Consider the following 15344-nt stretch of genomic DNA (forward strand, 5'->3'; position numbering starts at 1 on the left):
ACTAGAAAACATAAGCCTTTAACTACAAACACTAATTTAATAAATGTTATCTTAAATGTTGCTAATTATAGTGCAAGACTGGAAACCCCTTCCCTTTTAACTGCAGTCATATATATAAACTTTGCTCCTTGAAAGGAAGCAGTATTCAGAAATACAGCAAACATCAGCCCAGTATAGCTGGCACTTCTGGCTCTTCTTGTTGACTCCATTTAAAAACAGGGAAACCCACTGGGAGCAGTAGCTGCAACTTGTTTTCAACCAGACACAAAGCAAGTGAGATGAGACCTAATACTATAAACAAAGGACAGACAGACACTTCTTCAAAGGCACTGAGGTTTCCAATAATCCCTTCTAAAGACTCCTAAGGAGGTTTAGTCCCTGCAGAAGCCAATGTGAGTCAATCAGTACAAAACAAATAAATTAGAGTGCAAAACAAGATTTATTTAAGACCAAGGCTTCCGCCTCACTGAACTCTCCCATGCTGAGGTATCATTTCTGTCTTTGACAACAATGATAATGCTACAAGATATGTGGCCTTTAACACCACAAACCACGTTTCAGAGAGACTTCCCCCAACGGAACTAAGGAGAATGAGATAAGGCTCAGAAAAATGGTAGAAGAGCTTTTCTTCAGAAAACTCTAATGCCTGTAGATGTTTTTTCCTCTCTGCATAACAGTTTCAGAGCCACAAGCCACTCAGCTATCACATATCTGGGCTTCAGGCAGGAAACACTGCTTTACCCAGAATACCAGAATGCTAACTGTGAGATGTTCACATTATGCAGAGCTGTGGCCTAAGCAGGGTTTAACTTCAACCCTTCTAACTTCCGTGACACACTGAAGCCCATGAGCCCAGCTTCTTCCCTTCTCCTTAGAAAAATCTTTGCAATTGTCTGCAACTGGTGATTTTGTGTCTGCAGAAACATTACAACCTCAAACCAAAGATACATACGTTTATTAAGTCTAGAGAAGTTTCTGTTGACAAATTTTCCGGCTATCTCAGCACAGACAGCACAACCTGCAGCCTGGTAACAAAGGAGAAGACAACCAGCACGGGAGTATTCCAAACACAATGTACACCGTGCTTGCCCAGACCACCTCTCCTCCATTTCGGTTTCCACAGCAGTGCATTATTTTAAATAACACATACAGAACAAGAGATTGAAATTGTTTACATGAACAGATGGCTGTATATAATGCTCCCCCAAGCACCATACATTGTAGAGAGGTCTAGTACTGGTTAATTCTCTCTCTTCTCAGTGGTTTCTTACTTTCATAAATACTTGAAGGCAAAAAAGTCCAGGCCACATAAACAGCCAAATTGTCTCTACATAATGCTTTAGGGTAGTGTTACATTTCCTAGCCTCTAGAAAGGAGAAAGAAACCTACCTAATCTCCAGCCCTATATTTAAAAGGCTGTTCCCATGTCAAAGAAACATCTGCAGCAAGACTGTGGTAGTAACAAAGTGGTTTGTGGTTTGGATTTAAGACATCCACAGCACCACAGAACTTCCTGAAATGATCACAGATCAGCAAAGTTTCTTCAAGGTAGTATTACTTCCATCAATACCCTTTCTAAATGATAGTGAGTTGGAAGGGCCCCAAGATGACAGAGGTCTACCACTCTGCCTGGTCAGGCCCATGGAAGCAGCTCCACTCCACTCTCCATCCTGCTCTGGTCAGAGACACACAGCTGCTTTAGCCACAAAAACAGCCAGAATGCACTGCTAGGTACTGCTATTCCACTGCAACAAGCTTGGAAAATATTTGGGTCAACTTGATCAATCACAAAACAAATTCGATTAGATTTAAGAGTTTTGCATTAGCTGGACAGGAAAATGCCTCTTTAGAACCCAAAATTACTCTCTGCACCCCTTAAAATAACTACAGGGAAGATGGTAGGTCAGCTAGCTCACGCCTGCCTTTTGGGCAAGATAGCATCCCCCAAACTCTATTTCCCTTTCTTTCCAACATCAAAAGAGAAACCACTTTTCACTCCCCTGTTCCAACAACAGGAATGGCAGAACCAGCAAGTCCAACTGTACTTGGAAAAAAAAAAAAAAAAAAAAAAAAAAAGGAACTGCCAATACATCACAAAATGGAAAGCTTACCATAAATGCTTCTGGACAAATGCCTTTCCTAACAACAGGGAAATAAAAACGAGTAGCCCTTGCAGCTTTTCAGGTGTCCTCCAGAGCTTACTTGTCACTAAGTGCATCTCCACGTAATATTATTAACAGGCCTACCTACAGCAGCCAAAACGCTGCAAGGACTAAGGCAACTGCACACACTAAGCCGAAGCAGCCCTCATTCTGTAACTCAGTTATGTGTGATGAAGTTAAACAGATCAGGACCTGCAGTCCAGCAGCTCTGTAGGTCTGACTGAAAACAGGTACTGCCTCCAACAAGCTGCAGAAAATCTGCCTACCAATGCCGTTCTGGGTAATGCTGCCTAAATTTGCCATTTGTTTCCAAGCAGCTTTCTTGGAAAATGGTTTTTTGATCTTAATCTTATTCCTGATTTCAAACGGTGGAATTCAAAGACACCGTGCTTGTGTACTGGTGTGGTAAATACTACATTTAACGATTCCAAGAATGCTGGTGAACAGATTGTACTTGAGGGATCTTACTCAGGTAAATAATGGCCACTGTTAGAACAGCTGGCAGAAGACTTCCTAGACATACTACAGCATCAGCTTCTTCATGCCACATAGGGAAACTGCATCAAGATGGGTCCGTAACGAGCTGGTTTTTAGATCAAGAACTTCCCTTCAACGTATTTATAAGCCATTTTACAGCTGCACTTCTAACGTACGCTGCTATTCAATGCTCTTAAATCTCATCATGCGATCAGCTGAATCTTGCAGAAGCAGCATTCCCGATGCCAGGGGTAACCTTCAGGTGAGGAAGCGTCTCCGAGCCTCTCACTGAAGCCTGCTGGGGAGCAACCCCGCAATGCGTATGATGCTGCTGCTCCTCGGGATCAATCAATAGCCACCAGGCCCGCGCTCGCATCGCCAGCCCGCCCGCTCCGGCCCAGGCAGGCGCTGCTCCGGCTAATCCCGCACGGAGCTTTGCCCCGCCAGCCCAGCCAGGCCCGGCCGCCCAGGGGTTTTATCCCCGCTGCCGCCCCGGCTCTGCCCGGCCCCGCTCCGGCCGGGTCTGCCGCTGGACCCTCCCGGCAACAAGTGCCGCCCCCCGGCCGCCCCGGGCCCCGTTATGTAACCGGCGGGCGGACACAGCGAGCGCCGCCGCGCATCCCCCGCCGGGCCGGGCCGGGCTGTGCCCTCCGCGGCTGGGAGGGCTCGGGGCCGCTGGGCGCAGGTGAGCCGGGAGGACGAGCCGCCATCCCCTCATCCCTTCTGCAGGTGCAATGGCCGCGGCGGAGTCATCCCGGCCCCAGCTCCATCCTCCCCCTTCCCCTACCCGCGATGTCCGCCCGCCTCCGCGCTCCCTCCCCTGCGCAGGGCGCCAAGGACACCGTCCCCTCGCCCGCCCGCGGCGCGGCTCGCCAAGCGACCCGCACCGTCGCCCTCGCCGTCGCCAAGGCGCCGAGCAGCCTCCCCCGCCCGTCCCAGCCGCGTTACCTCGAGCGGCCGCGGCCGCTCCGCAGAGCAGCGCGGCGAGCAGCAGGCGGGCGGCGGGGGCCGGCATGGCAGCGCGGAGCGGGGACGGCAGCGCGCAGCCCCGGCTGGCGCCCCCGCTGGTCCGGGCTCCGCTGTGCGGCGGGCGGAGGGCTCGGCTCGGCCCCGCGGAGGAGGAGGAGGAAGAAGAGGAGGAGGAGGAGGGAGGAGAAGCGCTGCGCGGCCCCGCTCCGCTCGCCGTCCCTCCCCTCCCTCCCCCGCCCACCCCGCCGGCGGCTCCTAAAATGGCGGCCGGGCCCGCGCCGGGCACCAGGCGGGGGAGGGAGCGAACCAACGGCGCGGGGCGGGGGGCGCCGGGAGAACCCATTGCGGACCCCCGCGGGCTGCGGCGCGCCCCGCCCCCGGCGCTGAGGGCACTGCGGCACCGCCGCCATGGCGCTCCCTCAGGGGCATAGCCGTGGTGCCTCCATCACGGGCACCGCCGCTCCCTCACGGGCATCGCTGTGGTTGCTCCCTCACGGGCACAGCCATGGTGCCTCCCTCACGGGCATCGCCGCTCCCTCACGGGCATCGCTGTGGTTGCTCCCTGACGGGCACAGCCGTGGTGCCTCCCTCACGGGCATCGCCGCTCCCTCACGGGCACAGCCATGGTGCCTCCCTCACGGGCACCTCCGGCCCGCCGGGCCTGGAGCGCCGCCGCTGCTTCGGGCGCTCTGGGCTGCGTTTGGCTTCTTTCTTCCCGCGGGCTGAACTGGGCTGCGGGCAGGGAGCAGAGGGGCCTCCCCGGCGCATCACACGGCTGACGGAACCTGGTGCCCCTCCAGAGCCTCACACAACTGATTTACATTGGTGCCCCTCCAGAGCCTCACACAGCTGAGGGAATCTGGTGCCCCTCCAGAGCCTCACACAGCTGATTTAAATTAGTGCCCCTCCAGAGCCTCACACAGCTGATTTAAATGATGCCCTTCCAAAGCCTCACACAGCTGATTTAATAAATGCTGATTAAGCCCCCAAGTCGTTAGAAAGAGTTAAACCCCATATGAAGCTATTTAAGAAATAATTAACCCCATATAAAGCTATTTGAATGCTTTCGCCCTAACATTCACACATCTTTTCAGAAAAAAAGAGGAAACCGCTGGGTTTTACCCAACCCAAAGCTGATGCCACACTGGGAATGGGACGCACAAACCCAGTCAGCAGCTGGGATGGAACAAACTGCCAACACCTGGTGCTACAGCATCGGGTACAAACAATCACAGCATCATTTAGGTTGGAAAAGACCTTTAATATCATCAAATCCAACCATTAACCCAGCACCCCCATCTTGCTGTTTTACCAGCTCTAGAAGTGCAATCCTGCAGCAATGTGCCCAAACACAAACACACCTTGGTGCTTCACCGAGTCTGCCCTGCAGAGTAACAAACCCTTTTAGTGTAGGGATTTCTATCGATGCAAAAGATTACTTCTGTTTAGAAAAATTTCAAGTGGTATCTAAATCAAGAATATTCATTAAGTTGCACAGAGCTTGTCCTATAATAGAAAAGTTCTCTGCTCTACTATCCAAAATTTCAATGAGAAAATATTTCAACAAAGGAAAAATAATCAATTCCATTATCTGAGTTTTGACAATTAAAATGCAACCAACTTATTTTATAATTAGATCTGACTACTCATGGTTTGTACCTATTAGCCATTTCACTCCCACAGTGAAATAAAAATAAAGTCCAGAATGTTCAGGATCCTAGAGATGTGGTATTTCCTTATATTCTGTGCAATTTAAATACCAAGATTGATCTGTGCTGGAAAAGCCTCCTCCTCCCTCCTGAGGCAAGCCCAGGGCTCTCTACCTGGTCACCCCACACTCGAGATGGAGGAGGAACCAAAGGTGAGGAGCCAACCTACTCACTGCCCTGGAGCAGCCACTCGGATCTCAGGAGGTGACAGAATCTGGTCTGTCCGAGCCAGTGCACTTGGGTGTCCAAAGGAAAATGTTCTTCCTCTTCCACGCTCCAAACCAACCACTTTTACTCACAGCTCACTGTGTCTGCAGAGCAGAGCAGGACCCTGAAGAGCCATACCCTGAGGGAACATCCCCAGTTCCATCCTGTGCTCTGCAGCTCTCCCTTAGCCAAGGGGCTCCACATCTATTCCATGGACTGTAGGGCAGCTGCTCTATCAAGAGCTAAGACATCTTTCTTTTTTTTTTAAATAAAGCTAAAGCCTCAGTCTAAACCTCCTTGATTTCTCAGCCTGGCTAACATATGCTGGATGGCAGATCATGTCAGAAGAAGCCTGGAGCCCATCTGTTGCCAGAGAGCTGAGTCTTTACATTCTGCCAACGCAGCTTCAGCTGACAGGGTGCTACAAGATGTGTTTTTCTTTTGTATGGAGAGTAGGACTGTCCAGCACACTGTGACTCTCCAACTGGGCTTACTAATACACCGAGTAAGAACCACCCCATTAGCAAAGATTTCCTAGGCAAGATCTCATCAGCTGAAAGATGATTGCCCATTGATGAATACACAGTGTAACACATACCCAGTACTCACCCAAATACTGGATTTTCATTAGGAATCTAACTGTGGACAGAGCTTTAATGTCAAAATAAAGGTATCTGAAGAGGGCTGAATGTCTGGCCAGTCAGCATTCACATACACATTCTCTATTAAAACATTTTTTGCAAAATAAATTATCATTAGGTGTGGCAAAAACACATTTTAAAAGAGCTCTGCATTTCCCTTGGGCTGTATCGTACATTTTAACAGGAGAAAGCAGAGCACCATGGAGCACAGTGAGAAGGGGACTTCAGTGTTACCATCAGGACTCGTTTAAATTGTTCTGATTCTGCAGAATTAGGAAGAAGAGACACTTTTAAGAGAAGAAATGCTATGTCTGAGAAAACCTTATTTATTACACAATGACACTACCAGCTCAGATGAATTAATCAGCTGAATCAGTCATGCTGAAACTGGGAAATTTCCAAGGAAGGAGAAGGCATTGATGGCATTTCACTTTCTAAGCAAAACTCCTCCGAGTCAGTTGTGACTAAGGCACTGATTCAGTAAAGCAAACAATTCTTCAGGCTGTATTTTAGGATCAATTCAATGGCTTTGTTTCCTTGGGTGACAGAGGTTTGAAGAGGCAGTTGAGAGGTTGGTACAGACAGGAAGGGCCCTGCACACGAGGTGAGGCAGCCACATGAAATCCTGATCCCTGTCACCATGGAAGTGCCACTGGCACTTACTCTGGAAGTGCAGCAAATACAACATCCTCTCATTTTGTGTCACAAAACTCAATTTGATTTCAATCACCCGGTGTGGCACCTGCTGTGCACCAGTCCTGATTGCTGTTAGGCAGGAGCTGTCCTGTTCCTCCTGTCTGTCAGAGAAAACTGCATTTCCCATGCTGACAGAGAGCCTCACTCTATCCCAAATGCCACATGCCATTATTTCAGAGAAATTCAGGGAACTAACTGCAGCAACTTCATTTTACCACTTATCTCCCTCCTACTCTCTGACCTGCTTCTCCGGTTCCAAAAAACCATTGATCTTTATTTTATTGGTAAGCAACAAAACTGGAACAAATGGCTCCTGGCAGAACATGTTTTCTGTTTCAGCTGAAAACCTATCGGCCTGATGTCCTTGAAATGCACAGTGTGACTAATGCCTGGCTTGCAAGGACCCAGGAGGACACATTTATTGTGCTTGTCAGAGTGGAGCTGAGCAGCCAGCACAGGAAAGATTGGGTGATAGGGAAAAATGAATGCATTTGCCTGCTCCTGAAAGGCAGGCAATGCACACTGAATACAGGGAGCAGCAGGACATGCTCGGGTACATCAACATCAAATCTGGATCTGCCTGTTGGAGCTCAGGATCATGAATTATTCTGAATACATGCAGAATATTAGACTTGACTCTTGTTTAAAGGGGGATGAAAGGAAAAGGGCCCAAATTTCAAATAGTCTAGAACTGCATTGAGAAAATGGTTATCTTTAAATAAAGAGTCTGGAACCAAGCGTGGGCTTGTTGTTTTTCATCTCAGTGCAATTAATGTCTGCATAGTAGTGTGTTTGCAGATGATGATTTCTTTTAATGGGAAGTTAAAACCCAGCTTTACCTCCTCTGCCAGTTTATCACAGCTGCCCCGAAACCACTTCTGAGAAGGGACCGATTGCCACAGAGACCATGCAGTAATTAAGCTCATGAGAGAGCTGCATGCACACCCAAGCTAAATATTAGATGAGGGAACCAGAGAGCAGCCCATGAGAAGCTGTAACAGCACCACTCTAGCTGCTCCCATCCCCACTGGAAAAGGAAATAGGACAACCCTGAAGTATTTGGGGAATTTGAATGTTGGTGTTTTCTGGTTCTGACATGGCTGAAGAACAAACAATTATGAAGCTAAGAAAAAGATAATTTGGGGTGAATATTAAGGATTAATTCTGCACAACAAGGTCTATGAAACCCCAGAATACTCTCATAAGGCAACAGGCAGTAGTGGCATCTTTTGGGTCATTCAAAAGAAAACTCCACAACACAATGCCAGAGCAATGCCCCTGCCAGCTGGAAGACAAAGCACACACAGGTAACCAGTTAGATAATTTCTAGTCTTGCTGTCCCCAATACACACACTCTGAAGACAGGCATAAAACTTGAGTGGTTTTAGATTCAGTAGATTAAGACTTTATTATTATTATTTTTTAATGCTTTGGAACCTGACTGTATATTTTAGAGGAGAAAAAAATTACAGGACTGGTTTTCCCCACACTTGAAAATTTCCAGAACTGCTTTGATCATGTATGAGAATTGATTTAGGGGATGCAAATGAAGGCCTTGGTAATGTGAAGAAGAAAATCTTCTCCCCTGACATTTCTGAACGTTCAGAGAATTCTCAACAAGCCATTGAAGTAGGGGTTCATCAGAGACACAAAAAGAAAATTCAATAAGCAAAGAAGTACATGAAACCAACCAGCTCCCTCACAAGAAAACCAGCAGCATTAGCAATCTTTCTACCTTGTTCAATTCTTCTTCCTGCTCAGACTTACCTTCTGTAGCAAAATATGCATCCAGAAACATGAAAGCAATGAAGGGGAGATGCAAGTCCTTCCTTACAAAGAGAGACTGAATTTTCTGCATCATCATTATAATATTTTACAACTCATTAGCACCTTCCATCCCAGGATCTCCGAGCACTTACAAGCATTAATTAATGCACTCTCACAATACCTCTGTGAAGCAAAAGGCAGGTGTCTGGATACTGTGGTGACAGGTGCATTACAATTGAATAAGACAGAATTTCCAGGCTTTCCATTTACATATTTAGGAAAGAAGGGAACAAAGAGGGGAGAGAAAATTAACAAGTGCTGCAATAGCTTGAAATACCTCGAATCAAGATATACTGTAAATACCTTGAAATACCTTGAAGAGACTGGCCTGCAAGTCTTTACCTGAAAAGCAATACTTGTTAAGGACCTCAATAATATTTGGCTTTATTAACATGAGTATTTGCTGAATGAAGAACTCAGTTTTTTCCCCACTTCCATCAGAGATGTCCCTCAGTGTCTTGCCCCTACCCCATTTCTCTGTCTGACAATGCAGTCCAGTAACACACCTGGTATAAAAGGGTGGGTGGATAAACCAGCTCATGTATTTGCACCAGGTACTGGTGACAGTGTCTCAATTCTCAGCTTACAGATGTTTTGTATTCGTGAGGCTCATGGTATTCTGCAAACATCTGGTCACACAATGAGGTTTTCCTCTCTGCCTTCCCCCTGCAAGGGAGAAGAGCCATGTGCATGAGTATTCCCCTCCCCAAGAGCCATATGGGAATGTAAAGGCATTCTCTGAATTCATTACCCGGCCCCACAATATGATTCTGCCTTTGTACGGGCAAGAAAATGGATGTTAATTTATTCCTTATTGCTAATTTGAAAAGGAGCACAAACACAACAGTTCCATTGCAGAGACTTCTACCAAGGGTGTAGTTTAAGTCCAATTATATGCTATTAGTACATTTGCTCTTTATTCCTGTGGCATATTAATTACATGTCTGGTATTCTGATAATTAACACAATTACACTCTTTATTTTCTCCTTTCGTAGCCAATATTCTTGCATTTTATTCTGAAAAGTAATTTTCTGTAGGTAAAAGGAGCCAAATCACCACATATTAATAAAATCAAGCCATGGGTTTTCTAATGAGAGAAGTTCCAGCAGTGTTCTTCAGCAAAAAGAAAGGCAGATGCTCTCCTGTTGGGCTGCAGCCTATCTCAGATTCCAAAATGAACCAAATTACTGTCCCCTAGTTGTGTTTCCAGCATGGCAATCAGCCTGAAGCAGCAGGGCCATAAGGACTGTACTGGCACTGCCACACAAAGCTCTTCCAATGCCACCACACATTCAGAGCCTCCCTGGTACCAAAACCTCTGATCTCCCACTGGTATCCATGAAACTCAAAGCCATTTAGCAAATACAAGTGAACAAGAAGATTTACAACTGCACAGGTCATGCACAAATCAACACTTGGCAGATACTGCAAAGGAATATTAAGGAACACAACAAAACAAGCACTGTTAGTGCTGTAAAACATCAAGGTGGGTAGATTTTACTTAGTTAAGTACATACAGACACCTCAAACATTTGGGGGTTTACCTTCAGGACAAATGATTGTTCCTTGAAAAACAAGTTACTGTTTCTGTGAGGTTTTCTCTAAAAGCAGATCTTGAACCTCCCACTGGTCTCATATGCTATGGCTACAAAAGTCCCACAATGGAAAGAAAGATTGCAGCAGTTTTCTTCTCCGTTTTTTTGGAAAGGAGGAGAAGAAGGAGCAAAATGTTACATCATTCTGCAGTGGTAGAGAACCTGGTGGAAGGTTGCTCCTCCAAATCCCGTGCCCAGGTGTGCAGCAGGTCTGGCTGCAGTACAGCTGTGCATGCAGAAATTGGGGTGTCACCCACAGAATCCATGTCCCTGCTCCTTCCCACAGACAGCAGCAGGCACTCCTCACTCCCTGCCCTCTGGTACCCATTTCCCCACATTTCCCCACATTTCCCCAATGAGGAAACCCAAGGCTGCAGCCACAACCCCAAGAACAAGTCCCTCTGCACAAACCCCATTACGCTGGTTGGTATCAGTGAATCAGTTTCCAGGATCTGCACTGTGAATAATTTTCCCAGATTCCCCTGAGGCAATGTTTTACCTACATAACTTACCTCTTAGAAAGTTTTTAAAAGTCCCTTTTGAAATTATCTGGTCAGGAGGAAAACCCAATTTTGGTTTTCTTTTTTTCCTCTCTTTTTCCCTCCCTCTGTCTAAAGTTCCAGTGCTCCCATTTTCATCCTGGCAGTGCCCTGGCTATTTAAGTTACAGCCTCCCCAGACACGAGTGCAGCTAAACCCTTTGTCATCTCCCATATTTATTTCTGTTCTGACAGATAGCAGTGCTGACCCTTGCTGCAGTAAGCCACTGCCCTCCTGGCTCCTCTCTAATTGCAGCTTTGCTAATCACGTTCTGATCAGCAGCCGCGGAATCGCTGCCGCCGAGCGGGGCACGCAGAGCCCGCGGGGCGGCTCGGACACAGCTCAGGCTCCCGTATGGGGCAGAACAAACCTCACAAACCTCACAAACCCCGGCACTCAGCGGGTCCTGTATGGGGCAGAACAAACCTCACAAACCCCGGCACTCAGCGGGTCCTGTATGGGGCAGAACAAACCTCACAAACCTCGGCACTCAGCGGGTCCCTCCCCAACCAATCCAACACATGCAAATGAATCGGAGGGATTTACAATAATTACCCCATCCCAACGTGTGCTGCTTTAATGCATCCATTGCATTGTTAACTCCGTGGTTTCCTCTGCTCAGTGAGGGAAGGTAAAACATTGCCAGTGATTGACCTTTTGGAAAATTATATGCCCACCTCTTTCATGGGATCTACATCTGCTGGACCCCACAGGATCTCAAGGACCATCCCACTACTCGCACAAGCATTCAACAGCCATGGATTTCCACCTCACCTGGACCTTTTAACGTTCCAGACCTTCTCTTATTTTCAATCTGGACAAAGAGCCTCTGAACTGAGACTTTTTACTTTTTCTCCTTCTGCTCTATCCACTGCTGTCTGTCAGAAGTGGATCAGCTGAAGAAGCGGAATGACACACTGTCTTCTGCAAAAGGAAGCGGGGAGGGCTTTAAATCCCACGTTGTGTTAAATGAGTGAAGTACAGAGCTTTGGAGTGCATGCTAACAGCACACACTGCCCCTGTTTACTGCTGCTTCAATGAGGCATTGTCCATTGAGTGGAAGTAAACAGCTTATGAGATGAGACAGGCATATCATCCTGTCTGAAGCCCAGCTTACACAGGCAGCTTGGTGTGGGAGTGAGGAAGAGCCTCTGGCAATGACAGGCGCCTGTGGAACACTGAAATACAGCCCAGCACAGGTCAGGTATTTATTGAGCTGATCTGAAACTCAGCCTGATGCCCAGGTTTCACTGAATTGAATGAGGGGTACATGATGACAGCTGGAACTCCAGAGGCTCTGCAGTGACTGAGGAGCCCTCAAACTGAGCAAGATGCAGAGGAGTGAGTCTGCCTGCACCAGAGTAAACAGGATAAACCTTTTCCATTTGTTAAAGCCATGATTTATGTACAAGATTATCATACGCCATTCTAGGTCCTAATCCTGGACCTTGAAGCAGCAGCAGAGATTAGAGCCTCTGACCATTTCCTAAAGCAATGTCACTGGTAACCAGTGACACATCTCAGGCAGAAAAAATGCTAAAGCAATGAAAGGGAAAAACACCCTAATTGTCTGTAGAATATCCTTTTTATTCCTCCACTGAAAGGCACACAAATCCACATATCACACAGTAGATATGCACAAGAGAATTCAGCACTAGAACATCTTAGCATCCTTTTCCCTCAAGCATCTCTGCTCCCTTTGCTGCCCCGCTCTCATTCTGCCTAACAGCTCCTTAATCACAGTATCTGTCACACACATAAAATATTATTTAACCTCCAGCACAGAGGAAAATGCATTTATAACCTACTGGGGTTTCCCCTTTAATCTCTCTCTTTCTTCCCTTACTGCTTCCCCTCTCTTTTTAGTAGCTCTGAGCAAGAATGGTGCTAACAACCTACACAAAGACTCATTCAGGTCCAGACAGAAACCAACTCTGCACTCTTGTCAAGACAGGAGACTAAAAAAACAACACACACGACCTCTTCTTCCTACCCAGGTGTCAAACACATCACAAAAGCAGTGATGCTGCTCTCCTGCAAAGATGCCAGTAAGAATTACAGAACCAATTTAATTGTGACTGAGGCTCAACTCAGCCACAACCCAATCCAGCAGATAAAATGTTATGATCCCTCAGTGATATTTAAGAGCACTTGTGTTTCAAAAGTATTTTTGAGTCTTTGCTCTGCAGCAGCCTGACACAGCTGAATTTAATGTTCCTTCTGTTTGGGCAGAATTTGAGGTGTTGACTTTCAGCTTTAAGCATGACCAGGTCTAGGATCTGACTATGCCAAAGATCTCGTTCTCTGGGATCCATCTCACCAGTACTTAAGTCAAGGTGCTGTTCCTGACAAATTCTCTATTTAAACCCCAGGAACCTTCTCTGCAGAAGGATGTGAGCCAGCAATCTTTGCACAGGCACTGGTACCAGGCTAGTCTACTACTTACTAAAGCAGGTACACTCTGAGCTCTGCTGCTTTTGGTCTCTGCAAAACCCTTGTTGTTACTGGGATGTAGTTTATCCAAACACTTCTCAGTTATCCAAGTCTCCCCTCCTCCTTTTGACAATGGCACTGGAAGTGAAAAGATTTAATTTAATTCCTTGCACTGCTCCAATCCTCTGACATCTAGAATTTGCTACATTTAGAGAGCAGAAAAAAATCAGGTAAAAATGATGATGTAGCTACAACAGCCAGGGTAAGTCCACATGTCCCATATAGTTTCAGAAGTCTGTGAGCTCAAGGTCAAGGTCAGACTAAAACAAAGGCACTGCTGGACACCCATATGGTGTGAGAGTAGTTAAGCATGCACAGAACCAGCACAAGGCACAGCTCCTTTCAGAGGGAGACTCTGAAGTGCTGCTGGCAAGGCAAGGCAAAAGCTTAAGATTCTGTCTAGCTTAATTATCATCTTTCTGCAGGCTCAAAGAAGCTTATGAGAACACAACAGCGAGGCAGAATTCTCCTCCTGTGCTTCCACCTACAGAAACTCATCCCTTCCTGACCTGCCCCTACTTCCCTCCCCTCACACCCCAGAGATTCTGCAGAATCGAGCCATTAAAAAATAAATCCACCATAGAGGAGAGACTGTGCTGTGAGCGGTTCTCCTGGCAGGAGGCAGGGCTGTGCCTCCCTGTGCTCAGGGAGCAGCACTCACCCACTGCAGGCAGGGCAGCGCTGCAAGAGTGGCAGCAGGGCTGCAGGAATGGCAGCAGGGCTGCAGGAATGGCAGCAGGGCTGCAGCCATGGCAGCAGCTCTCACTCACTGACTGCAGGAATGGCAGCACTGCAGGCATGGCAGCAGCACTCACTCACTGACTGCAGGCAGGGCAGCACTGCAGGAATGACAGCAGCACTGCAGGAATGACAGCAGCACTGCAGGAATGACAGCAGCACTCCCTCACTGACTGCAGGCAGGGCAGCACTGCAGGAATGGCAGCATCACTGCAGGAATGGCAGCAGGGCTGCAGCCATGGCAGCACTGCAGGAATGGCAGCATCACTGCAGGAATGGCAGCAGCACTCACTCACTGACTGCAGGAATGGCAGCATCACTGCAGGAATGGCAGCATCACTGCAGGAATGGCAGCAACACTGCAGCCATGGCAGCAGCACTGCAGCCATGGCAGCAGCACTCCCTCAGTGCAGGAATTGCAGCCAGGCCCCAGCTGCACACAGGACAGGCACACACGGTGCAGGCACACTCGGCGCTGCCTCGCTGCTCCAGGTACAGCACAGAGGGCTGAAGGCAAATGCTCACTGTCCATTCCAATCAGGTCAGGGCGACTGACACTGTGCCCTCTCTGATTAGGAGGTCACAGGCAAAGCTGAACACGGATTACAGAGCTCCTGTGCCCTCCTCGATGCAGACACTCCCTGCACTCCATTCCGTGGCACACACAGCATCCTCTCCTGCCCTGTGGGGATTGCTGCACTTGTAACTGCAGCAGCAGAGAGCAGCAGGAACTGGAGATGGTGAAAAACTGAAGTACAGAGGCACCAGTCCACATGTGGGTTGGAGTCACTCTTACAGTTGTAAAACAAGGGCTGAAAGTGTATTTCCAGAGTTTCACGTGCCTCTGGAGCACCATTTAGTACCAAGGAGAGTCAACCTGGAAAATGCCAAGGCAGCATAAAGCTCTGTGCATAGAACCATTTCATGCTGATACACGAGGCAGCTTGTGAGCAGGCCAGCTTATAAAGCTTCAGATTTTTTTTCTCTTTTCCAAAATAAACAATCCCCAAATTGAAGTTCTTCAGGCTACAAAGGAAGCCAGCCAGGTTGTTTACAACATCCAGCAGGAATCCTGCTTAGGGCAAATCAGCTGCAGAGCAAATGAAAGCAGAGCTCAGGAGGCAGGAGATGATTTGTCTTTGCATGGGAACCTACCTCGGTGTGGCAGGGAACAGATCCAACCTCCTACCCTGGTAAGCAGCAACAATGCTGCTCCCTGCTAACAGCACTCTGGTATCTGTAAAACTCTAACTCAGAACTGCTCTGCAGCTTCAATGGAGCTTCCTAAAC

At 47.7% G+C, this 15344-nt stretch overlaps 1 protein-coding gene across 4 annotated transcripts in view; it reads right to left on the minus strand.

Moving 5' to 3' along the window:
- CLSTN1 (calsyntenin 1) overlaps positions 1 to 3837 on the minus strand; it is a 29644-nt gene extending 25807 nt beyond the window's left edge. For 3 of the 4 annotated variants that reach the window (XM_063176824.1, XM_063176822.1, XM_063176823.1), the window contains exon 1: positions 3588 to 3837. In XM_063176824.1, the coding sequence (XP_063032894.1) occupies positions 3588 to 3654 (67 nt within the window). In that variant the 5' untranslated portion in view covers positions 3655 to 3837. The remainder of the gene's footprint in view (positions 1 to 3587) is intronic. The other variant, XM_063176821.1, reaches the window with a different exon arrangement.
- Positions 3838 to 15344: the final 11507 nt, after the last annotated feature.

The sequence above is a fragment of the Melospiza melodia genome, chromosome 26, assembly GCF_035770615.1.
Source record: "Melospiza melodia melodia isolate bMelMel2 chromosome 26, bMelMel2.pri, whole genome shotgun sequence".
NCBI lineage: Eukaryota > Metazoa > Chordata > Aves > Passeriformes > Passerellidae > Melospiza > Melospiza melodia.